Source organism: Oncorhynchus mykiss, chromosome 7 (genome assembly GCF_013265735.2).
Source record: "Oncorhynchus mykiss isolate Arlee chromosome 7, USDA_OmykA_1.1, whole genome shotgun sequence".
NCBI lineage: Eukaryota > Metazoa > Chordata > Actinopteri > Salmoniformes > Salmonidae > Oncorhynchus > Oncorhynchus mykiss.
This window is the reverse complement of record NC_048571.1, coordinates 59,666,350-59,694,336: the sequence shown is the minus strand read 5'-3', so window position 1 is coordinate 59,694,336 and position 27,987 is coordinate 59,666,350. Positions and strand designations below refer to the sequence as shown.

The 27,987-nt window shown below is 42.5% G+C and overlaps 1 protein-coding gene and 1 long non-coding RNA gene across 6 annotated transcripts; both read left to right on the top strand.

Annotated features, from left to right (window-relative positions):
* The first annotated feature begins 215 nt into the window (after window positions 1-215).
* On the top strand, window positions 216-21,663 carry LOC110528120. 5 transcript variants are annotated; one of them, XR_005052622.1, is made up of 8 exons: window positions 216-711; window positions 5,796-5,962; window positions 10,946-10,979; window positions 11,126-11,265; window positions 15,766-16,186; window positions 16,576-16,636; window positions 17,893-18,189; window positions 18,793-20,914. It is a non-coding gene; the product is annotated as an uncharacterized LOC110528120 (long non-coding RNA). The 5 variants fall into 5 exon arrangements; XR_005052619.1 differs by adding an exon at window positions 21,608-21,663 and having other exon boundaries at window positions 220-711; window positions 17,893-21,239; XR_005052618.1 differs by having other exon boundaries at window positions 17,893-20,914.
* Window positions 21,664-22,769: 1,106 nt separating this feature from the next.
* Window positions 22,770-26,936, top strand: LOC110528119 (GTP-binding protein Rheb). Its single transcript, XM_021609942.2, has 8 exons — window positions 22,770-23,174; window positions 23,669-23,740; window positions 23,956-24,023; window positions 24,245-24,327; window positions 24,470-24,526; window positions 24,640-24,687; window positions 24,931-25,012; window positions 25,125-26,936. The coding sequence occupies exons 1-8, from the start codon at window positions 23,123-23,125 to the stop codon at window positions 25,215-25,217; spliced, it is 555 nt and encodes a 184-aa protein (XP_021465617.1). The 5' UTR covers window positions 22,770-23,122; the 3' UTR covers window positions 25,218-26,936.
* Window positions 26,937-27,987: the final 1,051 nt, after the last annotated feature.

The window sequence follows — 27,987 nt, the reverse complement described above, 5'->3', positions numbered from 1 at the left end:
TATTGGACGAATTCAGGTAGTTCCCTCGTTCCATCCCGTTTTCGAAACGTTTTGCAACAGAATTGAAGTAATGAATAAGCCCCATTGGACAGCCAGTGAAAAATGCGCTCTTTATTTCTTTAACTAGGCAAGTGTGTTAAGAACACATTCTTGTTTACAATGACGGCCTACCCCGGCCAACTTGTGCACTGCCCTATGGGACTCCCAATCACGGCCGGATGTGATACAGCCTGGAATCGAACTAGGGACTTTAGTGACGCCGCTTGTCCTGAGATGCAGTGCCTTAGACCGCTGCGCCCCTCGGGGGCATTACATCAAATGTGAAATTATCTGGTATTAGGAACATGATCAAGTTGCTGATCACATGAATGTAGCTTGAATAATCTTCATCAAAGAAACCAAAAATGAAATGTCTATTGTACCAGCAATTTTTGTTGACACAGCGTCAACTGCATCCCCATGCGGCTTTGTACAGCGGCTCTGTTCCCACAAGAGCTGAGCAGCAGCGAGACGACTCACTTGCATAGCATCAGTCAGCCTAGGAACAAGGACAAGCTGAGCTGCTGCGCTGGTCTGACGAAGCAGCAACATAAATAAATTTGAGCCACATAAAGGGCGGTCAATCCGCGATATGGTTGTCGGAGCATGGAAGCTCCAGAAGACGTGTCGGTCCGTGACCATCTTTCCCACGACCGAGTCAGAGAGACCATAGTAAGTGCAAGCTGTAGGCTACACGTTGATTGCGGTGAAACTGAAAGAGCTTGCCTGTTGAGTGGAGCGCTCTCACTGCACTGTTGTCATCACCAGCCAGCTGCAAATGCAATTGTTTATATCTCATAACATGTATAAAGAAGAATATATGTGGGTACAGGCTATTCCAGGGAACTTGCTATTAGAATTTGTTTATGTGTTTCATATTTCTCAATAGCACTTTTTTACTACTGTACCAGCATCCACGGTTATATACACCTGTCTACAATGTAACAACAAACATAAGACATTTTGTTCACCAAGTAATTCAGGATAAATATTGCATTCGTGTGCTAAATTCTTAATAGTAATAATCATATTATATCATTTATAACCCAATGAGTTATAAATTCTCAGTGGACTAGTCTATCCAGATTTTGAAAAATTCATCAACATCTCAGCGTCATTGAAATGTACAAAGTAGCCTAACTTCAATGTAGCCTAACTTCAATGTAGCCTAACTTCCAGCTCTAAAAACTGAGTAACAAGGCATGAAGAGAACTTGGGTATTTGTGGTAAAGATGATTATTGTTGCACTGGTATATGTGTACAACTCACAGTTACACGATGTCACACCTGTTGCCATTTGTCTAGTGTTTTGGTGTAGCATGAACTGTAGTGTGAAATGTAGTTATGCCAGTGTTTGGTATATGAACCACATTAAATGTTATATGTAGTCATCAACCTGTGATCTTGGCATAATTGCTCTATCACTACAGTATCACAGAGAAGTGACCTATGACCCTGCTTAGCACAGTAGATCTCCATCTCTCTTCTACCTGTCTGACTCACTGATGAGTCATTCCAGACTCCCTTCCTCTTTCTCTACCTCTCTAACTCCCATTCCTGTGAATTAGGGTTTCTTCTCTGTGTGTGTTTGTGTGTGTGTGTATGCAGACACGTGGGCAATTGTGTTTCTATTCACATGCACTTGTGTTCTTACTGTATTAGGCTGGACAGAGGGTGCAGCCTTTTAATCAAGTAGTGGTGGTGCTGTTCTGTTTTTCATGGCCAACATTTGCCCTTTGAAAGGCTGTTGAGTCTTAACAAGTAACGTGCATAGTTACCAGTAATCCCATTCTCCCACTTGTATTTTATATGATGGGCATAAAAAGTAACCACTTATTTTGTGCTTGTCCTACATCTTTTGATGAATGACAGGTGGACAGATAGATTGACAGGTGGGGACAGACAGATACACTACATGACCAAAAGTATGTGGAAAGCTGCTCGTCGAACATCTCCTTTCAAAATCCTGGGCAATAATATTGAGTTGGTCCCTCCTTTGCTGCTTTAACAGCCTTCCCTCTTCTGGTAAGGCTGTTCACTAGATGTTGTAACATTGCTGCAGGGACTTGCTTCCATTCTGCCACAAGAGCAATTGTGAGGTTGGGCACGTATGTTGGGCAATTAGGCCTGGCTCACAGTCAGCATTTCAATTCATCCCAAAGGTGTTCGATGGGGTTGAGGTCAGGGCTCTGTGCAGGCGAGTCAAGTTCCTCCACACCAATCTCGACAAACCATTTTTGTATGGACCTCACTTTGTGCACAGGTGCATTGTCATGCTGAAACAGGAAAGGGCCTTCCCCAAACTGTTGCCACAAAGTTGGACGTACATCATCGTCTAGAATGTCATTGTATGCTGTAGCGTTAAGATTTCCCTTCACTGGAACTAAAGGGCCTAGCCCGAATCATGAAAAACAGCCCTAGACCATTATTCCTCCTCCACCAAACTTTACAGTTGGCACTATGCATTCGGGCAGGTAGCGTTCTCCTGGCATCCGCAGAACCCAGATTAGTCCGTTGGACTGCCAGATGGTGAAGCGTGATTCATCACTCCAGAGAACGTGTTTCCACTGCTCCAGTCCAATGGCAGTAAGCTTTACACCACTCCAGCCAACTCTTGGAATTGCACATTGTGATCTTAGGCTTGTGTGCAGCTGCTCGGCCATGGAAACCCATTTTATGAAGCTTCCGACGAACAGTTATTGTGCTGACGTTGCATCCAGAGGCTGTTTGGAACTCGGTAGTCAGTGCTGCAACAGAGGACAGATGATTTTTACGCGCTTCAGCACTCATTCTGTTCTGTGAGCTTGTGTAGCCTACCACTTTGCGGCTGAGCCGTTGTTGCTCCTAGACATTTCCATTTCACAATAACAGCATTTACAGTTGACCGGGGCAGCTCTAGCAGGGCAGAAATTTGAGAAACTGACTTGTTGGAAAGGTGGCATCCTATGACGGTGCCCCGTTGAAAGTCACTGAGCTCTTCAGTAAGGCCATTCTACTGCCAATGTTTGTCTATGGAGATTGCATGGCTAGGTGCTTAATTGTATACACCTGTCAGCAACAGGTGTGGCTGAAATAGCCGAAACCACTAATTTGAAGGGGTGTCCACATACTTTTGTATATATAGTGTAGGTGGGGACAGACGGATAGGGAAGTGAGTGTGCATCAGAGCTGAGACAGGGAACACTGTAGTCCTCTGGACTAGAGCAGGTGAAGGTGCTCTCAGTGGGGCTCTGTCTGTCTGTCATGGACTGGAGCAGATAGGAAAGTGAAGGATAATCAGGACAGGCGAAGAATAACTATAAAGGCCTGTGGTGTTTTGTCCTTCACAAAGGACTGTCTTGTTGTGACTGAACATGATGACTGTTTGCTGGGATGGGAGGCTCAACTTTAAGCCCTGAAACTAGGCCATAGATTTTTCAGTAGATGCTGCTTGTATACGCTGTGAACCCTCCATGGTTCTCCCTTTTCTCTGACTGTCATTTGTTAGCAGTTCTCTCATACAGAGTAGAGCTTTTGTTTGGGTTATTAGTGTGCTGTGCATTAGCTGTTTGGGCTGTGAGCGTGTTAGGCATTAGATGGTTAGGCATTGTGAAATGGGCTTTGTCCTCTCCCCCACACTCCCACCTCTCCATCAAGTCCTCATAGACCTAACAGCTTTATAGTCTGTGGATTGAAAACCCCTCTCTCCACGAATCCTCACACTGCCAAGCATGCACTCCATTCTCTTTGAGCTGCCTGAAAGCCTAGGGCTGTTTCAAACCAGCTATAGTACACTATTCTTCAGCCTGTATCTGAGTACTGGCTAAGTACTGGTTTTAGATGTCTTGCTTTTTTACAGAGGAATTTTTTAGTCATATGTTATGTATTAAAGATTCTGAAAGTCTTAGTTGGCTATTTGGGAGCACTGTGTCACTGTGGCATTGCCTTTCAGTTTGGGAAATGAAGTTGTTATTAGGTACTTGCTACAGTTACATACTATATTGTGGTCCATTGCTATAACAAAGCTCTTACTTACAACTAGGCCTGCAACTCAACTCTGGTAGAATTGCAGTGACATCAACACATTGTTTCTGTCAGTAGATTTATTGGACTCCAAAAAAGATGTCAATTCAAATAAAATAAAATTGTATTTGTCATCGAATACAGTGAAATGCTTACTTACAAGTCCTTAACCAACAATGCAGTTAATAAAAAATAAGTGTTAAGAAAGTATTTACTAAATAAACTGAAGTAAGCAATAAATAAAAAAATAACAATAATTTAAGAGCAACAATAAAATAACAATAACGAGGCTGTTGTCAAGGGGTGCGTAACTGGTGGCATGGAAGTCAAACGCAGTAGAGCAGAACTTGGTTAATGGCCGGAGCCGTTTAATGTACATAACTACCGGCTTACAAAAATCACAAAACACACATGGGCACCAAACCCGTCTCACACCAGTCACATAACTACCGGCTTATAAAAATCACAAAACACATGGGCACCAAACCCGTCTCACACCAGTCACATAACTACCGGCTTATAAAAATCGCAAAACACACATGGGCACCAAACCCGTCTCACACCAGTCACATAACTACCGGCTTATAAAAATCACAAAACACACATGGGCACCAAACCCGTCTCACACCAGTCACATAACTACCGGCTTATAAAAATCACAAAACACACATGGGCACCAAACCCGTCTCACACCAGTCACATAACTACCGGCTTACAAAAATAACTAAAAACACATGGGCACCAAACCCGTCTCACACCAGTCACAATACTACAGGCTTACAAAAATCACAAAACACACATGGGCACCAAACCCGTCTCACACCAGTCACATAACTACCGGCTTACAAAAATCACAAAACACACATGGGCACCAAACACGTCTCACACCAGTCACAAAAGGCACACGTACCTACAATGAACAATTCCCGACAAGGACATGGGGGAAACAGAGGGAACATATACAACATGTAATTAGGGGATTGAAACCAGGTGAGTGTGACAATCAGACAAAACAAATGAAACCTGAAAAATGGATCGGCGATGGCTAGAAGACCGGTGACGTCGACCACCGAACACCGCCCGAACAAGGAGAGGAACCGACTTCGGCAGAAGTCGTGACAGCTATATACTGGGGGTACCGGTACAGAGTCAATGTGTGTGGGCACAGGTTAGTTGAGGTAATTGAGGTAATATGTACATGTTGGTAGAGGTAAAGTGACTATACATAGATAATAAACAGAGTAACAGCAGCGTAAAAAGGGGGGTGGGGTCAATGCAAACAGTTTGGGTAGCCATTTGGTTAGCTGTTCATGAGTCTTATGGCTTGGTGGTAGAAGCTGTTAAGAAGCCTTTTGTACCTAGACTTGGCGATCCAGTACCGCTTGCTGTGCGGTAGCAGAGAGAATAGCCTATGACTAGGGTGGATGGAGTCTTTGTCAATTTTTAGGGCCTTCCTCTGACACCGCCTGGTATAGAGGTCCTAGATGGCAGGAAGCTTGGTCCCAGTGATGTATTTATTGGGCGGTACGCACTACCCTCTGTTAGGGCTGGGCGATATATCAAGTTTATGTTTTAGCGCGATATGGAAAATGCCTGTATCGCAAGAATCGACGTTCTGTTATAATGTTGTAACGTTTTACTAATGCAGCATCTCACTGTCTCTTCTCTGTCAACCCAATGTCCAATCATGTCCCAATTGCGTGACAACACGTGCTTGATCCTGATCATTGATCTCAGTGTTTTTGTCTCCACAGATCTGTGTCCTGCTTTTCATCTGTCTCTACATCATCTCCTATCGTGTGAGTCTGTGAGGCCAAAAGTCAGGGGAGTGGAGGTCAGGTCACGTCACAGGCTGCAATTTCTGCTGGGTTTCTGCAGCTCAGTACTCTACTGATTAACTGTAAAAGTAATTGATTATACGGTTGGTATTTCTGTATGTCTGCCAATATCCTCCTTTGGTCCTACATGTGGGTGTTGTATTACAGCCAGGATGGACATATACAGTATATCAATGCATATTTCAGCATATGTTTGCCTTTACTTCACACTTCTGCGTATAGGTTTTGCATATCAACGTAAACAAGTGGCTGGTTACCATGAAGGGGCCATAATTTATGTGTGCATGTGCACGAGCTATAGGCTGTTTTTAACTGTAGCAACCCTACCACCTCACTTGTGAGTGTATGTTTGCGTCAGGAATTGACAGCAAGCGTTGGTATTGGAGACGGGACGCTTTCCAAAATACACTCTGGTACAAATTACAGCCAGAGCCTGTTATGCAACCTCCCCCTGTTGGCCCCCTCCCTCGGCCTCCCGGATCCTCTGTCCTGTTAGATGGGGCGAGGGGCACAGGGAATGTTATTTTTATTATTATAATTTTAAAAATTAGGGGGACGGTAGCTTTAATATTGCAGATAGATGTTGGGTTGTAGTAAATTAATTATTTGCATAATTTCTAATCCTGAAGGAATGTTACCCTGGGAGGGCAGACACAGTCGTTCTAGTCATCTCTCTTGTAGTGTGATTTTAAACAATGTACGAAGCCAGAGAGAGAGAGAGAGAAGTGGGGAGGAAACACAGCGATCCATGGGTTTTCACTTTAACCAACAAAGGACTCTGCACGGATAGCCTGTCTTCTTTTGCTTGTACAAAACTATGGTATGCAAAATAAACTTCAAAGCCTGTGGCAAATATGATCATCCTTCAGTTTTTAGGACTACATTCTTCATCGTAATGGGTGGGGTTAGCAAATTGTTCAATACCACCCCCAAACCTTTTTACAACACTTGCACATGCATTCTAAATTGTGCACCAATTTGTTCAGTTGTTGGAAACAGCTGACCTATCTGATCAATATCATGATCAGTCACAGATCAGGGCCATACACAGATCAGGGCCACACACACCTACACACAGATCAGGGCCACACACACACCTACTCAAAGATCAGGGCCACACACACCTACACACAGGTCAGGGCCACACACACACACACAGATCAGGGCCACACACACCTACACACAGGTCAGGGCCACACACACACACATATCAAATCAAATTTTATTTGTCACATACACATGGTTAGCAGATGTTAATGCGAGTGTAGTGAAATGCTTGTGCTTCTAGTTCCGTCAATGCAGTAATAACCAATGAGTAATCTAACTAACAATTCCAAAACTACTACCTTATACACACAAGTGTAAAGGGATAAAGAATATGTACATAAAGATGTATGAATGAGTGATGGTACAGAGCGGCATAGGCAAGATGCAGTAGATGGTATCGAGTACAGTATATACATATGAGATGAGTATGTAAACAAAGTGGCATATTTTAAAGTGTCTAGTGATACATGTATTACATAAAGATGCAGTAGATGATATAGAGTACAGTATATACGTATACATATGAGATGAATAATGTAGGGTATGTAAACATTATATTAAGTAGCATTGTTTAAAGTGGCTAGTGATATATTTTACATCAATTCCCCATCAATTCCCATTATTAAAGTGGCTGGAGTTGAGTCAGTATGTTGGCAGCAGCCACTCAATGTTAGTGGTGGCTGTTTAACAGTCTGATGGCCTTGAGATAGAAGCTGTTTTTCAGTCTCTCGGTCCCAGCTTTGATGCACCTGTACTGACCTCGCCTTCTGGATGATAGCAGGGTGAACAGGCAGTTGTTTGGGTGGTTGTTGTCCTTGATGATCTTTATGGCCTTCCTGTGACATCGGGTGGTGTAGGTGTCCTGGAGGGCAGGTAGTTTGCCCCCGGTGATGCGTTGTGCAGACCTCACTACCCTCTGGAGAGCCTTACGGTTGTGGGCGGAGCAGTTGCCGTACCAGGCGGTGATACAGCCCGACAGGATGCTCTCGATTGTGCATCTGTAGAAGTTTGTGAGTGCTTTTGGTGACAAGCCAAATTTCTTCAGCCTCCTGAGGTTGAAGAGGCGCTGCTGCGCCTTCTTCACGATGCTGTCTGTGTGGGTGGACCAATTCAGTTTGTCTGTGATGTGTACGCCGAGGAACTTAAAACTTACTACCCTCTCCACTACTGTCCCATCGATGTGGATAGGGGGGTGTTCCCTCTGCTGTTTCCTGAAGTCCACAATCATCTCCTTAGTTTTGTTGACGTTGAGTGTGAGGTTATTTTCCTGACACCACACTCCGAGGGCCCTCACCTCCTCCCTGTAGGCCGTCTCGTCGTTGTTGGTAATCAAGCCTACCACTGTTGTGTCGTCCGCAAACTTGATGATTGAGTTGGAGGCGTGCGTGGCCACGCAGTCGTGGGTGAACAGGGAGTACAGGAGAGGGCTCAGAACGCACCCTTGTGGGGCCCCAGAGTTGAGGATCAGCGGGGTGGAGATGTTGTTACCTACCCTCACCACCTGGGGGGCGGTCCGTCAGGAAGTCCAGTACCCAGTTGCACAGGGTGGGGTCGAGACCCGGGGTTTCGAGCTTGATGACGAGTTTGGAGGGTACTATGGTGTTAAATGCTGAGCTGTAGTCGTTGAACAGCATTCTCACATAGGTATTCCTCTTGTCCAGATGGGTTAGGGCAGTGTGCAGTGTGGTTGAGATTGCATCGTCTGTGGACCTATTTAGGCGGTAAGCAAATTGGAGTGGGTCTAGGGTGTCAGGTAGGGTGGAGGTGATATGGTCCTTGACTAGTCTCTCAAAGCACTTCATGATGACGGAAGTGAGTGCTACGGGGCGGTAGTCGTTTAGCTCAGTTACCTTAGCTTTCTTGGGAACAGGAACAATGGTGGCCCTCTTGAAGCATGTGGGAACAGCAGACTGGGATAAGGATTGATTGAATATGTCCGTAAACACACCAGCCAGCTGGTCTGCGCATGCTCTGAGGGCGCGGCTGGGGATGCCGTCTGGGCCTGCAGCCTTGCGAGGGTTGACACGTTTAAATGTTTTACTCACCTCGGCTGCAGTGAAGGAGAGTCCGCATGTTTTGGTTGCGGGCCGTGTCAGTGGCACTGCATTGTCCTCAAAGCGGGCAAAAAAGTTATTTAGTCTGCCTGGGAGCAAGACATCCTGGTCCGTGACTGGGCTGGTTTTCTTTTTGTAATCCGTGATTGACTGTAGACCCTGCCACATACCTCTTGTGTCTGAGCCGTTGAATTGCGATTCTACTTTGTCTCTATACTGACGCTTAGCTTGTTTGATTGCCTTGCGGAGGGAATAGCTACACTGTTTGTATTCGGTCATGTTTCCAGTCACCTTGCCCTGATTAAAAGCAGTGGTTCGCGCTTTCAGTTTCACGCGAATGCTGCCATCAATCCACGGTTTCTGGTTTGGGAATGTTTTAATCGTTGCTATGGGAACGACATCTTCAACGCACGTTCTAATGAACTTGCTCACCGAATCAGCGTATTCGTCAATGTTGTTGTTTGACGCAATACGAAACATATCCCAGTCCACGTGATGGAAGCAGTCTTGGAGTGTGGAATCAGATTGGTCGGACCAGCGTTGAATAGACCTCAGCACGGGAGCTTCTTGTTTTAGCTTCTGTCTGTAGGCAGGGAGCAACAAAATGGAGTCGTGGTCAGCTTTTCCGAAAGGAGGGCGGGGGAGGGCCTTATATGCGTTGCGGAAGTTAGAATAGCAATGATCCAAGGTTTTACCAGCCCTGGTTGAGCAATCGATATGCTGATACAATTTAGGGAGTCTTGTTTTCAGATTAGCCTTGTTAAAATCCCCAGCTACAATGAATGCAGCCTCAGGATATGTGGATTCCAGTTTGCAAAGAGTCAAATAAAGTTCGTTCAGAGCCATCGATGTGTCTGCTTGGGGGGGAATATATACGGCTGTGATTATAATCGAAGAGAATTCCCTTGGTAGATAATGCGGTCGACATTTGATTGTGAGGAATTCTAAATCAGGTGAACAGAAGGACTTGAGTTCCTGTATGTTGTTGTGACCACAACACGTCTCGTTAACCATAAAGCATTCGCCCCCGCACATCTTCTTACCAGAAAGATGTTTGTTTCTGTCGGCGCGATGCGTGGAGAAACCAGCTGGCTGCACCGACTCCGATAGCGTCTCTCGAGTGAGCCATGTTTCCGTGAAGCAAAGAACGTTACAGTCTCTGATGTCCCTGATGGAATGCTACCCTTGCTCGGATTCCATCAACCTTGTTGTCAAGAGACTGGACATTGGCGAGAAGTATGCTAGGGAGTGGTGCGCGATGTGCCCGTCTCCGGAGTCTGACCAGAAGACCGCTTCGTTTCCCTCTTTTACGAAGTCGTTTTTTTGGGTCGCCGGCTGGGATCCATTCCATTGTCCTGGGTGAAAGTCAGAACACAGGATCCGCTTCGCGAAAGTCATATTCTTGGTCGTACTGATGGTGAGTTGACGCAGCTCTTATATTCAGTAGTTCTTCTCGACTGTATGTAATGAAACCTAAGATGACCTGGGGTACCAATGTAAGAAATAACACGTAAAAAAACTAAAAACTGCATAGTTTCCTAGGAACGCGAAGTGAGGCGGCCATCTCTGTGGGGGTCCAGACATTACTGTACTGTGATAAGGGTTAGTGTTTTACTTTTGGCCAATTTAATCTACTGTTTTTGTAAAGAACCTAGTATTGCCACACACTGTACGTACACAAAAATGTGCTTTGCTTCATCACACACAAAAACACTTTTCCATGTGCAAACATGTTTTTTGTATGTAGTTGTTACTCTAAGAACACTTTTAGCCTGCAGGTGTTTGTGAGAGTTGAGCAATATGTGCTTGTCGTCCTTTTGTTGCCAATTTTGTGAAAGGAGGTATTGTCTTTTATCAGGTTCCCAGTTTATTGTCCAGCCGGTCTGCCCCCCACCCCACCAACACACACACTTATTCCTCTTTTTGAAAGCCATAATAATAATTGTTGTGTGCTTTAAATTATAGATGACAGCGAAGATGCAATAGTCAACAAAATTGCGTAAGTAACTTTGAACAATAGAGGTGTTATTACCACAGAATGTCAGAAAACCAATATACTGTACCTACATATTTGATATTTCTATGTGTCATATGGGAATGCAGCTTCTTTTTGTAAAATATCTTTCTCTCTCTGTCTTTCTCTAGGCTGTGGCTCTGTACTTTCACTCTCTCTGTCTCTGTGGGCGCTGTTCTACTCCCACATCTCTCCATCTTCTCCAACGAGGTCCTGCTCTCCTTCCCACACAACTACTACATGCAGTGGCTTAACAGATCTCTTATACACGGTAAACACACACAAGACCCTACATGAACATACTCACACAGATAGTTACGCTGACACACACGTTGTCAGACCCAGCTATCTCAATGAGAAAAAACCTGTATAAATAAAAGGTAAAAAAAAAAAAAAAAATGTATGCTGACATTTTGTACGTGGTTGAAGTCCTGTGCTGTTGAAAGATCTTCTCAGTGTGCATGCTTCACATATTTTCTTTTTATTCCTATTGAATTTGTTCAGAGAAAAATGACAGTCCACCCCAGGTTACAAGTGATGATGATAAGACAGATATGATATGAGCTAGCTAGCTAGCATGAAACTTATCTTATAATAAACAATCAATCTTCACATAATCACTAGTTAACTACACATGGTTGATGATATTACTAGTTTATCCTGCGTTGCATATAATCAATGCGGTGCCTGTTAATTTATCATCGAATCACAGCCTACTTCAACTTTAACAAAAGCACATTGCCGAAAAAAGCACAATCTTTGCACAAATGTACCTAACCATAAACATCAATGCCTTTCTTAAAATCAATACACAGAAGTATATTTTTTTAACCTGCATAATTTGTTCACATAAATTCATGTTAGCAAGCAATATTAACTAGGGAAATTGTGTCACTTCTCTTGCAAGCAGAGTCAGGGTAAACTGTGAACTAATTTGCCAGAATTTTACATCATTATGACATGACATTGAAAGTTGTGCAATGTATCAGCAATATTTAGACTTAGGGTTGCCACCCGTTCAATAAAATATGGAACGGTTCCGTATTTCACTAAAATAATAAACGTTTTGTTTTTTAAATTATAGTTTCCGGATTTGTCCATATTAATGTCCAAATGCTCATATTTCTGTGTTTATTATATTATAATTAAGTCTATGATTTGATAGAGCAGTCTGACTGAGCGGTGGTAGGCAGCAGCAGGCTCGTACACATTCATTCAAACAGCACTTTACTGCGTTTGCCAGAAGCTCTTAGCAATGCTTGATTCACAGTGCTGTTTATGATTTCAAGCCTATCAACTCCCGAGATTAGGCTGGCAATGCTAAAGTGCCTATAAGAACATCCAATAATCAAAGGTATATGAAATACAAATGGTATAGAGAGAAATAGTCGACGTGTCATAATTCCTATAATAACTACAACCTAAAACTTCTTAACTGGGAATATTGAAGAACTGGGAATATTGAACCCACCAGCTTTCATATGTTCTCATGTTCTGAGCAAGGAACTTAAACGTTAGCTTTTTTACATGGCACATATTGCACTTTTACTTTATTCTCCAACACTGTGTATTTGGATTATTTATACCAAATTGAACATGTTTCATTATTTATTTGAGACAAAAAAGTTAGTTATGTATTATATTAAGTTCAAATAAGTGTTCATTGTTGTCACGATCGTCATAATGATTGGACCAAGGTGCAGCATGTAGAGTTCCACATATTTTAATAAATCAAACTCACCAAACAAGCACAAACAAACCATGATGTTTTGGTTTGCTAACAAGTAGCTAAACAAACACGTAGTCAAGATCCCACAAATCACAATGGGGAAAATGGCTACCTAAATATGATCCCCAATCAGAGACAATGATAAACAGCTGCCTCTGATTGGGAACCATATCAGGCCACCATAGATATACAATTCCCCTAGATGACCCACCCTAGTCACACCCCGACCTAACCAACATAGAGAATAACAGGCTCTCTATGGTCAGGGCGTGACAATTGTTCATTCAGTATTGTTGTAATTGTCATTATTACAAATATGTACACTGCTCAAAAAAATAAAGGGAACACTAAAATAACACATCCTAGATCTGAATGAATGAAATATTCTTATTAAATACTTTTTTCTTTACATAGTTGAATGTGCTGACAACAAAATCACACAAAAATTATCAATGGAAATCAAATTTATCTACCCATGGAGGTCTGGATTTGGAGTCACACTCAAAATTAAAGTGGAAAACCACACTACAGGCTGATCCAACTTTGATGTAAGTCCTTAAAACAAGTCAAAATGAGGCTCAGTAGTGTGTGTGGCCTCCACGTGCCTCCCTACAATGCCTGGGCATGCTCCTGATGAGGTGGCGGATAGTCTCCTGAGGGATCTCCTCCCAGACCTGGACTAAAGCATCTGCCAACTCCTGGACAGTCTGTGGTGCAACATGGCGTTGATGGATGGAGCGAGACATGATGTCCCAGATGTGCTCAATTGGATTCAGGTCTGGGGAACGGGCGGGCCAGTCCAGAACCCAGGGCCAACCGCACCAGCATATGGTCTCACAAGGGGTCTGAGGATCTCATCTCGGTACCTAATGGCAGTCAGGCTACCTCTGGCGAGCACATGGAGGGCTGTGCGGCCCCCCAAAGAAATGCCACCCCACACCATGACTGAACCACCACCAAACCGGTCATGCTGGAGGATGTTGCAGGCAGCAGAACGTTCTCCATGGCGTCTCCAGACTCTATCACGTCTGTCAAATGTGCTCAGTGTGAACCTGCTTTCATCTGTGAAGAGCACAGGGCGCCAGTGACAAATTTGCCAATCTTGGTGTTCTCTGGCAAATGCCAAACGTCCTGCACGGTGTTGGGCTGTAAGCACAACCCCCACCTGTGGACATCGGGCCCTCATACCACCCTCACGGAGTCTGTTTCTGACCGTTTGAGCAGACACATGCACATTTGTGGCCTGCTGGAGGTCATTTTGCAGGGCTCTGGCAGTGCTCCTCCTGCTCCTCCTTGCACAAAGGCGGAGGTAGTGGTCCTGCTGCTGGGTTGTTGCCCTCCTACGGCCTCCTCCACGTCTCCTGATGTACTGGCCTGTCTCCTGGTAGCGCCTCCATGCTCTGGACACTACGCTGACAGACACAGCAAACCTTCTTGCCACAGCTCGCATTGATGTGCCATCTCATGCTACTATGGGAGAAATTATGTACATATATGGAGGAACATAAATACTGTAACACAAGAGAGAGATACACTTATAGAGTGCATTTGCCATTCTGGTAAAATACATTGTCTATTGTATAGGAGAGGAGAACAGAGGAGGCCATAGATGTATAGTCTGCTGATCTTAGACAACCACATGAAGAGAAGGCGACACATAGGCGCCTAGGACAGCTGGACATACAAAGGTCAGAGGGATATACAAAGGAGGGGGTCAGCCAAATGACCAACTGATGGATTATAGACATAACTCACATATTCTTAGGACATGGAGATGCTGAAGGAATGACAGGGGAGACACATAGTCTGCTGATCCGAGATAAAGACACACATTGAGCTAAGTGCAGGGGCAAAGCAAGCCTATAGCATAGAGGAATGTATAGTATTTTTAGTATAGCTGAGCACGCTAAAAACAGAGGAGACACATAGTCTGCTGACCCTAGATAACACACAAACAGGAGAACACATTAAGCTGAGTGCAGGGAAAAAGCAAGGGTCTTGTCATCATTATAATCTGACGGAAAGCAGATATGGGCGTTATTGGGCTGAACAAGCAGGATGCACGGATTGGGATGAAACTTCATTTGCATGTGGGATGGACTCATATGTTGTATGTGTATAAATCAGAGTGAGTGCTCTGAAAAAGTGTGTGTGTTCCGCGGACCACTCCGGCTTGCGATACTTTTGTATTAAAAGTATATTATTGAATTCACAGGTTCTTGCAAGTGTCATATTTTGAAATTATTAGCCACGACACTACCACTAGAGTGAAAGCACCGCCAGCATTCAAAAGTGACCAAAACATCCGCCAGGAAGCATAGGAACTGAGAAGAGGTCTGTGGTCACCCCCTGCAGAAGCACTCCTTTATTGGGGGTGTCTTGCTAATTGCCTATAATTTCCACCTGTTGTCTATTCCATTTGCACAACAGCATGTGAAATGTATTGTCAATCAGTGTTGTTTCCTAAGTGGACAGTTTGATTTCACAGAAGTGTGATTGACTTGGAGTTACATTGTGTTGTTTAAGTGTTCCCTTTATTTTTTTGAGCAGTGTAAATAAAAATCGGCATAATCGGTATCAGCATTTTTTGGTCGTCCAATAATCGGTATCGGTTTTGAAAAATCATAATCTTTTCGACCTCTACTCGAAACCATTCAATTTATTCCGTTCCATCTATTACTATGGGGGCAGACGGTAGCCTAGCGGTTAAGAGCGTTTGGCCAGTAACCAAACGGTCACTGGTTTGTATCCAAGTGCCGGCAAGGTGGAAAAAATCTGCTGTTCTGCACTTGAGCAAGACAGTTAACAACTGCTCCCCGAGTGCCAATGATGAGGTCGTCAAGGCAGCCACCCGCAGCCACCCAACCAGTTAAATGCGGAAGACACATTTCACTTGAATGCATTCAGTTGTGCAACTGACTAGGTATCCCCTTTCCCTTCGAGCCTGTGCTCCCCAATTAAGGTGCCACCGGCCTCCTGTGGTAGAGAGAGATAAAGCCTTTCACTGTCTATAACACTGTCTGTCCCCATCTCTCAATGCAGGACTATGGAATCTAGTCTTCCTCTTCTCCAACCTCTCCTTGTTCTTCCTCCTGCCCTTTGCCTACTTCTTCACTGAGTCTGAGGGCTTCGCTGGATCCAAAAATGTACCTGCTTCAGTGACAGAGAAGACTGGTTAGAAGATGTGCTTGAGCCAAATCCCCTGAGTATTGTTGCCATGGCATGATGATTGGGATGAGTTGGCTAAAGCACATACATATCTGGAACAAGGTTAGTGATAAGGCATCATGTACAGTAAATGTAAATAAGATGTGGTATAATGTTTCTATACTCTCTGTACACTGGGTGTGATGGCTCGTCTGTATGAGACAGCAGTAGTCCTCTTCCTCCTGACCCTGCTGATACTGGGAATGGTGTGGGTGGCATCAGCCATACTTCATGATAATATGGCCAAGTCTTTACGGTAAAACAACCCCTCTTCTCCTACTCCCCTCTCATTCTCTCCCTCTGTTATGTGACTTTCATAACCTGTTTTATGTGATTTTTGTCTTTCATCTTCCACCTCTTCACATATTTTGTCTGTTGGCGTTGTTAACTAAAAATCTGCAATGAAAGTTTAATTCCTAAATTACTCTAAAACGTGTTACATGTTCTGTCTGTCAGATCTGTGGGAGTATTACCTGCCTTATCTGTACTCCTGCATGTCCTTGTTTGGAGTCCTGCTGCTGTTGTTAGTACAGTACATTTTTATCCATGAATATCCCAGGCCATTGGCATTGTGTATATGTGAGGTTTCTCTCGGTGATACCTGTGTATTATATATTATATAAATGTATACTCTGTCTCCCACAGTATGTCTCTGGAATTATCACACATGTTCAGCATCACAGGAAGCCTACTGGTCCAACCAAAGGTGAGTGTGTCTGTGTGAGACTCATGTCAGTGTGTGGTGTTGGTTTGTACAGTATGTGTGTGGTGTTGGTATGTACAGTATGTGTGTGGTGTTGGTATGTACAGTGTGTGTGTGGTGTTGGTATGTACAGTATGTGTGTGTTGTTGGTATGTACAGTATGTGTGTGGTGTTGGTATGCACAGTGTGTTTGTGGTGTTGGTATGTACAGTATGTGTGTGGTGTTGGTATGTACAGTGTGTGTGTGGTGTTGGTATGTACAGTATGTGTGTGGTGTTGGTATGTACAGTATGTGTGTGGTGTTGGTATGTACAGTATGTGTGTGGTGTTGGTATGTACAGTGTGTGTGTGTGGTGTTGGTATGTACAGTATGTGTGTGCTGGTCTGAGTCCCTGAATGTCTTCCATCCTTGGCTGCTGGAGGACCTTGAAGAGACATTGAGTTGCGCTGAGTTTGAAGAGGCCTCTTTATCCAGGAAACTTACTAGTTAGTCCCATTACATAACCAGGGTTGGGTAGGTTACTTTTGTTGGGTTCTGAGAATATGAAATGTTACTTATTAATGTCACTGATGGAGTGCTAAGGTTGAGTGTCTACACCAGAAGTTAAGGGTTATAGGAGGAAGGTACATAATGTGTGCAACTAAGCTTGGAATGTGTTGAGTGCAGGGAAGCGAATACATGTGGCAGGCATTGATAAGAGGAGATTGGTGGAGATCTTAGAAACTAACAATGTCACTGAGGGAGAGAGGGTAATGTATAACGTTTACATTATGTCAGCGTATGTTATTGTTAGCCATCAGAGATCCTCTGGGAGGAGAAGAGACAGTCTGGTATCAATAACCATGATAGCCTTGAGTTGGGGTGGAGTGAGCACTTTGGGGTAGACACCAGTCTCAATGTCAACAGTGAAGAAGCGACTCCGGGATGCTGGCCTCTAGGTTCCTCTGTCCAGTGTCTGTGTTATTTTGTCCATCTGAATCTTTTATTTTTATTGGCCAGTCTGAGATATGGCTTTTTCTTTGCAACTCTGCCTAGAAGGCCAGCATCCCAGAGTCGCCTCTTCACTGTTGATGTTGAGACTGGTGTTTTGCGGGTACTATTTTGAGCCTGTAATCGAACCCACAAGTGCTGATGCACCAGATACTCAACTAGTCTAAAGAAGGACAGTTTTATTGCTTCTTCAATCAGAGCAACAGTTTTCAGCGTACACACGTTGTGATCGGCTGATTCACTAATATGGTCCTCTCTCTCTTCCAAGGGCTGCATATATTGCTATTGACTGTGTCCCGCTCCACCATCCCACTCAGGCTCCTATTGGCTAATGGACTCACAAAGATTCAGTGACACTTGAACAAGCTAATGACCTGGGCTTACCAAAGTAAGCTTGCCAAAGAGCAGTGTCTCCAAATATGTATCTGTAGTAAATTCTCTTTGAAAGAGAGAAGGGGATTGACCTGTTTGCTGATGGATGACTGGTGATCCTGTTACTACTAAAATGAGAAGAGGAGGAAACTCTGGACTTGGACCTCAGACATGATTATACTTCAGAGTATAGGTACAGGACAGGTATTGCACCAAGGGGACCAATGCCAGTCTCCTCTTCTGTCAGGTCTATAATGGGAAATAAATTATAGTGAGAAATAAATTGAAAAAAAGAAAAAAAGGGGAGGAAGACAATGGTGAAGGAAACAAAATGAATAGAAAGGGAGCACGAATAGACATGTATCATATATAGAGTATAGACATGTATAGTATATAGAGTGTATAGTATATAGAGTATAGACATGTATAGTACATAGAGTATAGACATGTATCTTATATAAAGTATAGACATGTATAGTACATAGAGTATAGAGATGGTTGTCATCTAGTCTCGAGGTCTTTCCCAATACATTAACTTTTCATCGACATCCATGGTGACTTTTGCTAAAATGTCTGCCAATCTCAAAACATCTTGATCCTTGACTGGAAAGAACTCCACTGTCACGCCCTGGTTTCACCTGTTCTTGTGATTGTCTCCACCTCCTCCAGGTGTCACTTATTTCCCCCAGTGTATTTATCCCTGTGTTTCCTGTCTCTCTGTGCCAGTTCGTCTTGTATGTTTTCAAGTCAACCAGCGTGATTTCCTGTGCTCCTGTTTTCTATTCTCTTTTTCTAGTCTCCCCGGTTATGACCCTTGCCTGTTTTTTCTGGACTCTGTACCCGCCTTCCTGACCCTTCTGTCTGCCCTGACATCAAGCCTGTCTGCCACTCTTTACCTATTGGACTCAGAATCTGGTTTTGACCTTTTGCCTGTCCACAACCATTCTCTTGCCAACTCCTTTTGGATTATAAATAAACTACAAAGACTCTAACCGTCTGCCTCCTGTGTCTGCATCTGGGCCTCGCCTTGTGCCCTTATATCCACAAGAACTTCAGCTCTGTGTACTTCTCTAGATATCGCTGTCTTTTCATCTCTCCTTTTTGCCTATTGCGCTCTTGTACTTATTACCTTGTGTATTATTCAAAAGATTTATTCTGCTGTCATCTTGTGAACATAATTTCCCTTCTTTCTGTTGTCCTTTAATGGAATGTTTAGGAAAGAAGCAGATGTCTGCATGGGGTCAAAGAATTAGAGTAAATCAGTTAACATTAATTAAAGTACATTAACTCTACTTCAATGCATATGGCCAATTGTACTATATTACTCTTTTTAGTATATCATTCTCATTTACATATTTGAATCAAAACCTTATTTAATAAGGACATTTTATTGTTGGATTGAAAAGTTGGACAACAGACTTTTATGAAGAGAACAGCAACAAACACTGGAAACAATGGTCTGGAACTTAAGACCACGTTAAACTGTGATCTGTGTGTTTGAGAAAGACTGTTTGTGTGCGTGTGTGGATCTGTCTGCCAGTGTGCATTCATTTTTTTGCGCAGCGTGTTGTGTACATGCATGGAGATTTTTCTCCAATATTTTTTCCAAGTTCCTTTTATTTTGTAAATTACGTTTTTCAATTATGAGTTTGTGTCCATAGATTTATGTTGACCTCAAGTGAATGTTCATATGTTGTTGTCTCACAGGGGTAAAAACACTCCTCAACCTCTCCTGAATCATACAAATGTCCAAATGGGTTGTCATATCACAATGCCAGAACAGTCAGCTACTACATGTTCAATTATCTGTATGTCCTGTTAAACTGTATTCTTTACGATGATGTATGATTGTTAGCTAGCTATAAAAGTGAACTCTGGTTAAAAATATATGAAGATTGTTTAAAACTGTGAATATCTAAACTGAAGAGAGTTTTGTAAGGACTCCTCTACTGGAACAATACATGTTTTTTTTCAGTTTGTTTCTTACACCGTTGCTGCTTGTTTTAATTTGAGCATAGCATACCCACTGAGAAAATATATTGATTTGGCAACCCTGTTTCACTCCAATCTGTAAGTTTGCCTGAAGTTTTTAGAGCCTCAAAAGTAGGCTAGTCTTTATATACAAATCCCTTCTCCCACACCATCTGTTATGTGTCTAGTACCAAATGGTATGGTAAAGATAAGTCTGTCATCATTTTAAATCGTTTCTATCTTCTTCAATTGTGTAATTAAGGGGCTGCTGGGGCTACACAAAGATGGCATAAGTCTACTCAACCTAACTTGCTTAACTTTTTAAGCAGCTATTTAACATATTTTGATTTTGTTGTGGAGTGATCACTTTCCACATAACAAGGATCACTGTACACATTCATGGTTGAATAGGGCCTGGGCCATAAAATAAGCATAGGCCTATTTAAAACTGATAAAAGGTTCTCTGTGTGGTCCTCTGTAGCTGAAGCTCTGAGCTGTCCGATCAGGTCCATTGTCTACTTGCTTGCTCTGTAGCTCAATTGGTACTACTGGCGCTTGCAACGCCAGGACACTGGATTAGATTCCAGTACTTGACTTGGGCGGAAGCTCACCGGAGCTGAGTAGCGGCACCTCAAATATTCTCCTGCTTAAACTCCTGTTCCTGTTATAGAATATTAGCTCAAACGTATTGTGGAGCTCCTGCACCTAAATATAAACAGTACCAACACCCAAAATGAGTACCGGCGCCTATTTCAGTCCAAGTCAAGTATTGGGGACCATCCATACTTAGAATGTATGCACGCGTGAATGTAAATCGTTTTTGGTAAAAGCGTCTGCTAAATGGCACATAATTATTATTTATAAAAAAATACATGTTTCTGTAAAAGGATGTATATGTTAATATTGTACGGTCATTGTCAATTTAATAATAAAAACTGCTGAAAGTGTTTTGCTATTTGAATGTGTATTTCTCTCACACGCGTTTGCATATAACTAAATCAGGGTGAGAGTGACCTCTGCTGTACAAAATAGGGCACCCTCATGTCAAGCTCTGACGTGAGGGTATCAAGCGCATGAAGCGAGATGGTGGATGGTGGTTGGAAGAGCGCGCTTGTTTGAAATGGAAAAGCGTTGCGGTAGCTTTTTATAAAGAACATCAAGAAGAAGCAGCTGCTTTATAAATGGGATGCACTGTTGAGCGCAACATCCCGAGGGGTTCGTGCTGATTGTACGGAGATTGTGACAGCCGCTTAAATGACTTCCCTTGCGAAGGTAAGAACAAGATGTATGTCAGGAGAAGTGCAGTATTATCATGAGGAGACGTAAACTTGGAATATGGAGGAAAAAAAGAGAGGCAGATTATTTCGAAGAGAGAGGGAGGAAGAGGGTGAGTTTGAGTCGTTAAAAATTGCAGAACAAGGGAGATGGTTTGTTAAAGAAGAATGGTAGAAAGTGTAAGCAGAGTGAGCTGAAATAGGAGGAGAAGTGGAAGTGAATGAGGGCGAAGTATCTGAGGTGGTAGATGTGGTGAAGTTCTTAAAGCCTGAGGCTTGCACCGATGGTCAGGATAAAGACAATAGGAGTGAAGTTTTTGGTAAAAGTGGACCCTTGCCTTTTAACTGATTCATTTGTGGTTTCAGGGCAGAAGTTCTCATATGCTGAGGCAGTGAAGAAAGTAGAGGACACATCAAGACAGTCGTGAAGAGGGCACGACAAAACCTTTCCCCCCTCAGGAGACTGAAAAGATTTGGCATAGGTCCCCAGATCCTCAAAAAGGAGGGTAGTGCTACAGAGGGTAGTGCGTACAGCCCAGTGCATGACTGGGGCCAAGCTTCCTGCCATCCAGGAGGACCTATATAATAGGCGGTGTCAGAGGAAAGCCCATAAATTGTCAGAGACTCCAGCCACCCAAGTCATAGACTGTTTTCTCTGCTACTACAAGCTGTACCGGAGCTGTACTTAACAGCTTCTACCCCCAAGCTATAAGACTGCTGAACAATTAATCAAATGGCCACCGGACTATTTACATTGACCCCCCCATTTGTTATGTACACTGCTGCTACTCGCTGTTTATTGTCTATGCATAGTCACTTCACCCCTACCTACATGTACAAATGACCTCTAACCTGTACCCCCGTACACTGACTCAGTACCGGTTCCCCCTGTGTATAGCCTCTTTATTGTTTTTTATTGTGTTACTTTTTATTATTTTTGACTTTAGATGATTTGGTAAATATTTTCTTAACTCTTCTTGAACTGCACTGTTGTAAGCACTTCACGGTAAGGTCTACACTTGTTGTATTCAGCGTATGTGATAAATAAAGTTTGATTTGATTTGGAGATGAGTCAAGGGGGAGGGATCCTGGGAGGAGTGGTGTGAGTAGTAGATCTGTACCAGTAAAGAGGGAAATGCCAACAAGTGATATGTTTCAGTAAGATTAGATTTTTTGCATTTATAGCAATGGTTATCAACTGTACTGCAGGGATGGAATGTATGTTGCAGAAAATTGAGGTTGTGCGAATTTGGGTGTACGAGACTTTACATCAGAAGAGTTACAGGGTGTCTTAAATGGTGGGGTCTCTTCCTTTCAAGTTGTTGGCCTGAGGTAGGACTAAATAGATGTAAATAGTGGAGTAGGGTAGTGTTATTTATATATTTTTTTGTGAGTGTTTTGTTAGATGGTAGGGTATTTGTTTATTAATTCTAAGTATTAGGGAGTTGTACTCCAGTCTAGTAGGTGGCGATAATGCAACATTTACTGGATGCCAACCGCCGTTAAACCTCATCGAAGAACAAGCTCTGACGTATGTAGTTTTACGACGGTGTGCTTTACCAGTTTCCGACAGTGTTACTCGGGAAGCGCAACTCTTGTGAATAATCCGTTTTGGTTTCCTGTTTTAAGTTCTGAAAACTAATATTTAGATATTTCAAACTAATTATCGCTATACATAACTATATCGATAACCGATCAGTCGAAATACGTGTTCTATCAGCTTCAGTTCAGTTCTGAAGTTGCAACTCGAAGCCCAGCGGCTGAAAAGTTTGTTGTTGTCACGTGACGTGATACGAATGCGGTGATAAAGTTTTTTTTTGTTTATTAAAACGACCATAGATACAAAAACAACATTCTATATTACGTTACTATTTTAAAATAATGCCTCAACCAAAATACAGGAAGATTGCTGTGATTGGGTACAGATCTGTTGGTGAGTGAACTAAGAAGCTAAGTTACTTAGCCATCCTTTGTTTTTGTTTTCATAGTTAACGTTGCTGCTAGATGGCTAGCTAGCAATAGCGTAGTTATGATAAAAAACAAACAAAGGCTAGCTAGCTTCTAGTACCAAAACAGAATCAAGCACATAAGATAATGTCACAGCTCTGTAATTGTGTAGTGTGTTAATGTATAAACGTTGTAGTTGATAACCTTCTGCTTACTCTAGTCACCATGCCAAAGTTGTGCGCTAACAACTTAAGCCAAGTTCCACGATGTGTTAACGCGGCGAACAAACGTTATTAACGTTAGCTCATAGACCTAGCTAGATATTTTCATTGTGAAACCGCTGCAGTCATAACTAACACAGCCAATCACAATGTATAACTGTTGCTCAGAGTCGGGTAACAAATGTCATTTTGTTTTCCTATGATTTTGGAAATTGCTGCTCATCGGCCTCAACAATGCCATTTTTCTCTACCTCTACAGGAAAGTCTTCTCTCACAATACAGTTCGTGGAAGGACAGTTTGTAGATTCATATGACCCTACCATTGAAAACAGTAAGTATTTTTATTTCGTTTTTTCGTTGGATCAGTTTTGTTATTCGAAGTTATTGCAGCCACTATTAAGGTGTCATTGAGGGTCAAATAATATGCATGGGTGAAAAGCAGAACATATGCTCCTTTTTATGATCATGCTATATCCAGCAATTACCATGTGCTCACCTTATGTGGCATAGCCTGGACTTGACAACTTCCTCTTCAACTCTTTCCAGCCTTCAACAAAATGGTGTCTGTCAACGGTCAAGATTTCAATCTTCAGTTGGTCGATACTGCTGGTCAGGTATGTATGCTTTACATTACTCATCTTCTTTCTTTACCTCTGTTTCTCTGCTCTCTGAAATAACACAAAATAAATGTCTGGTGATTAGTGACCATTTGTGCCGTTGCAACATGTAAAATGGTTGGGATATGAAAGAAAACAACAGACAATATTATTTTCAGAAGCACTTGTCCGTCCTTGTGTTTTCTCTCTTTAACCGATTTCTCGCCTTATCTCTACAGGACGAGTACTCTATTTTCCATCAGTCTCATTCAATGGACATCCATGGTTATGTCTTGGTCTACGCAGTAACCTCCATGAAAAGGTGAGGAGTCACGGGTACATTTAATTTGCAGTTCATTTTTTGTCCTGGCCCTCTGATCTTGTGACTCTAAAGTGTGTATAGATAGTTGTCTGTCCATCAATACACACTGGTAACCTGTCTCTTTTTGTCTCACTTTTTGCAGTTTTGAAGTTGTTCAGGTTCTTCATGACAAGCTGCTAGATATGGTTGGGAAAATACAGTAAGTTAACCAAAGTTATAAAAGGTTAGTGATGCTGCTTTTGATGATCTGTTTGGATTGTAAAAAATTGGTTTTCCAAGTACACTTTTTAAAATGTAGGTGTGTTCTTTTAGGGTGCCAACTGTTCTTGTTGGAAATAAAAAAGATCTCCACATGGAAAGGTAAACCTACTTGAGCTGAATGAAGGAGGAGCGCATTGGTGCTCCCACTCACATGCATGGCTGGTACATTATGTATAGAACCATGCCACTACCATCCCATTTTAAAAACTGGCATATGGTTTCACCTTGGTTTTCCATCTAAGGTCTTGGACCTTGTGGTCATATAGGTACATTAATGCTATCTGACCTATAAAAAGGTGTGATTTCATTACATCATGCTCAATGTGTCCCTCCTCCCCTCAGGGTGATCAAACCAGAGGAAGGGAAGAAGCTGGCCCACTCATGGGGAGCAGCATTCATGGAGTCTTCTGCCAAGGAAAACGAGGTAGACAAAGATATCTTCTCTGCAGACAGAGCTACTCATAAAAATGTGTCTCTTGAAAAGCATGAACTTATTTATTGATTTGTTTTTCTACTTTCAACTCTATGCATTGCAGACCGCTGTAGAGGTATTCAAGCGGATCATTCTGGAGATGGAGAGGGCGGATGGGAACGTTCCCTCAGAGGATAAAAAGTGTGCCGTGATGTAAGAGGGTCTCACCAGGACAGCAGTAAGCTCATTGGATGAAGCCAGGAGACACAACGTCACCAGCCTGCCAATCATGACTTCCCTAGCACCAAGGAGCTGCAGTCGCAATGTGGCCACTTTATAATTCAACAGTGTTTTACACAAAGGCACCCAATCACACTCGAGGCTAACTAAAAATAACTCTGACAGGTGTCACACAAGGGTTTCACTGTCAGTTTTACTGAAGTCTATCAAGTTTGGTTGGCATAAACCAAACTTCATGAAAATACCAAATGTAATGTAAGAGCAACAAGCCTAAACTTCACAACAAAAAACAGCTTCCTGATAATTGCAATCAAATAGCTAGCCGTGTATCAACAGATGGAGTGGTGACTGGCTAGTGTCCCCAACTCTCACTGGCTAGCTTCACCTTGTACATAATAAGGGCTGACCTTGATGCCTAAAAAACATGCCTGACTTTTTTTTTCTCAGGTCATTGTTTGGAAAGTCACTATAATTCACAACTGATTAATGTATTGGTTACAGTATCTTGGAATGAGTTCTCTTTCACACAAGATGTGTATTGCAGAAATACATTTCCTCTAGCACTGGTCTTGGCTAACATTTTTTCACTGTAAAACTTTCAGCGAGTCAACTTCAGGTTACACTTCACTCTTGAACTGTAAATCATTTCTTTTAGGAAACATGCCAATTTATATTTTCTAGAATACAGTTTTATGTTCTTCTGGTTGGCAGATTGGTCCTCGCTCCTTTCTGCTATGATCTACCATCTGACTTTAATAATTAAGCTGTAATTATCCAGTGGATGAGGCACCCTTGAATGATGTTTAGAAAAGAATGGAATGGATATGTTGTATAAAAAAAAGTTGTGGCCTTTTGATCCCAGAGAACTAGGATCGTAGACACAGGTTTGATAGTGTTGTTAGTTTTATTCTGAGATAATACAAGTGTGTTCATTCGGCAGCATATTGAATGAAATGTCTGCATATAAATTATACTATAATTAAGAAGATGGAGTTGCAGTTAAGGGCATTCACTGACAATTCCTTACCACTGTGGACTGTTAACCAGTTCATGGGGATCACAGGATCTGCTGGTTTAGTTTTCATTTTGGGGTTTTGATTCCAGAAGTGATGTAGGGCTCCATCAAGCCAAGCAAGGATGCCTTATGACACATGATCACTTATGAATTTATGTTGAGTCGGGGACTCCCAGTGGACACAGTGCTCACCATAACCTGATTTTCGTGTCCACAAAAGATCAATTCGATGCCCAATGGTTTTTACTGACATTACTTACATTTATCCAGACGGTCCAACCCCTAGTGTCGATTATTTGTTGTTTAGAATTTTTTTATAGAGTGCTTCTCTTTGAATAAGTAGTAGATTGATTGATTGATAGGTGATTGATGATGCGGTCAAAATATCAGAATTGGGCTGCCAGTGTAAACTCAGCCTAAGAGAAGCTGGAGATGCTGTGTCTTGTGCCTTACCCTTCAATACCCCCCCACCCCCACCACACACACACACACACACACCTGTTTCCCTACTTGACTCAAGATCCTCTGGGTTATTTTCCCCTTCTCTGTTGACTTGACCCAATGGGGAAAACAAGGTGCACAACACGCACCTGAACACCAATACCCCCACATTGGTTAGTGTTAACTCAGAAATATTGCTGTAAACTGTTTTGTATATATAAATATTTTACTCCTTTAAAAGTCTATTTTTTTAAAATTCATTAGTTGTGTCATGGCTGCTCAATAACTGTGTGCAGCTAAGAATTTGAATTCCATCTCTGAAACAGAGACATGCAGCCACTATAACACCACACCACTTGGAGACAAATCTGTTAGTAAATTAGTAATTATTTATTTGACAAAACCGAATTATGATGCTTACAATTATGCAGATGTATTTTTATATTGTCCCTGTACTAAGCCTAAGCCGTCATTGATGGTTTTGACTGACTTTTCACAAAAAAATATGAATTGATCATGAGGGAACGCAGTGGCTTGTGGGTCTGCGTACCCACATCCATACCCACACATGCAGTCAACTGATTTATGGAATCAATCCATTTGTGCAGTTAAGGTAACTCTTAATTGCATTACCAGTAGCCAGGGCTGGCCCTAACCTTTTGGGGGTCCTTAGTGAGATTTGGTTGGGGTTCCCCCCACCCCGGGGGAAAAGCATTTTACTGGCCCTGTCTTGACAGCGGAGAGAAAAATGTAGGTTTTAAAGTACATTTCCTGCTATTCTAAACATTTTGGTATAGGGCAGAGAAAAAAATGTGCAGTTTAACAGCACATTTCCTGCAATTCTATCAATTTTGCCATGGGGTGGAGAGACACTTTTGCAGTTTTAACACTAGCGGTGTGTGAGTCAAATCAGTGGGGAAGCCAAGCCAGGAAAATAATGCCATGTTACATTGGTCCGGTGAAGTCTATTCTGTGTTGTGATAATTGCGTTTTTTGCACTAACCTGTTAGTTGTTGGGCTCCCAAGTGGCGCAGCGGCCTAAGGCGTCACTACAGAACCTAGTTCGATTCCAGGCTATATCACAACCGGCCGTGATTGGGAGTTCCATAGGGCAGCGCACAATTGGCCCGGGGTAGGCCGTCATTGTAAAGGTTAAATAAAAAATAAAATAAGTTCTAATGAGATAAGAAAAAATATGCAATTTAACAGCTAATTTCCTGCAATTCTATCTATAGGGTTTGGCCAGGGTAGGCCGTCATTGTAAATAATAATTTGTTCTTAACTGACTTGC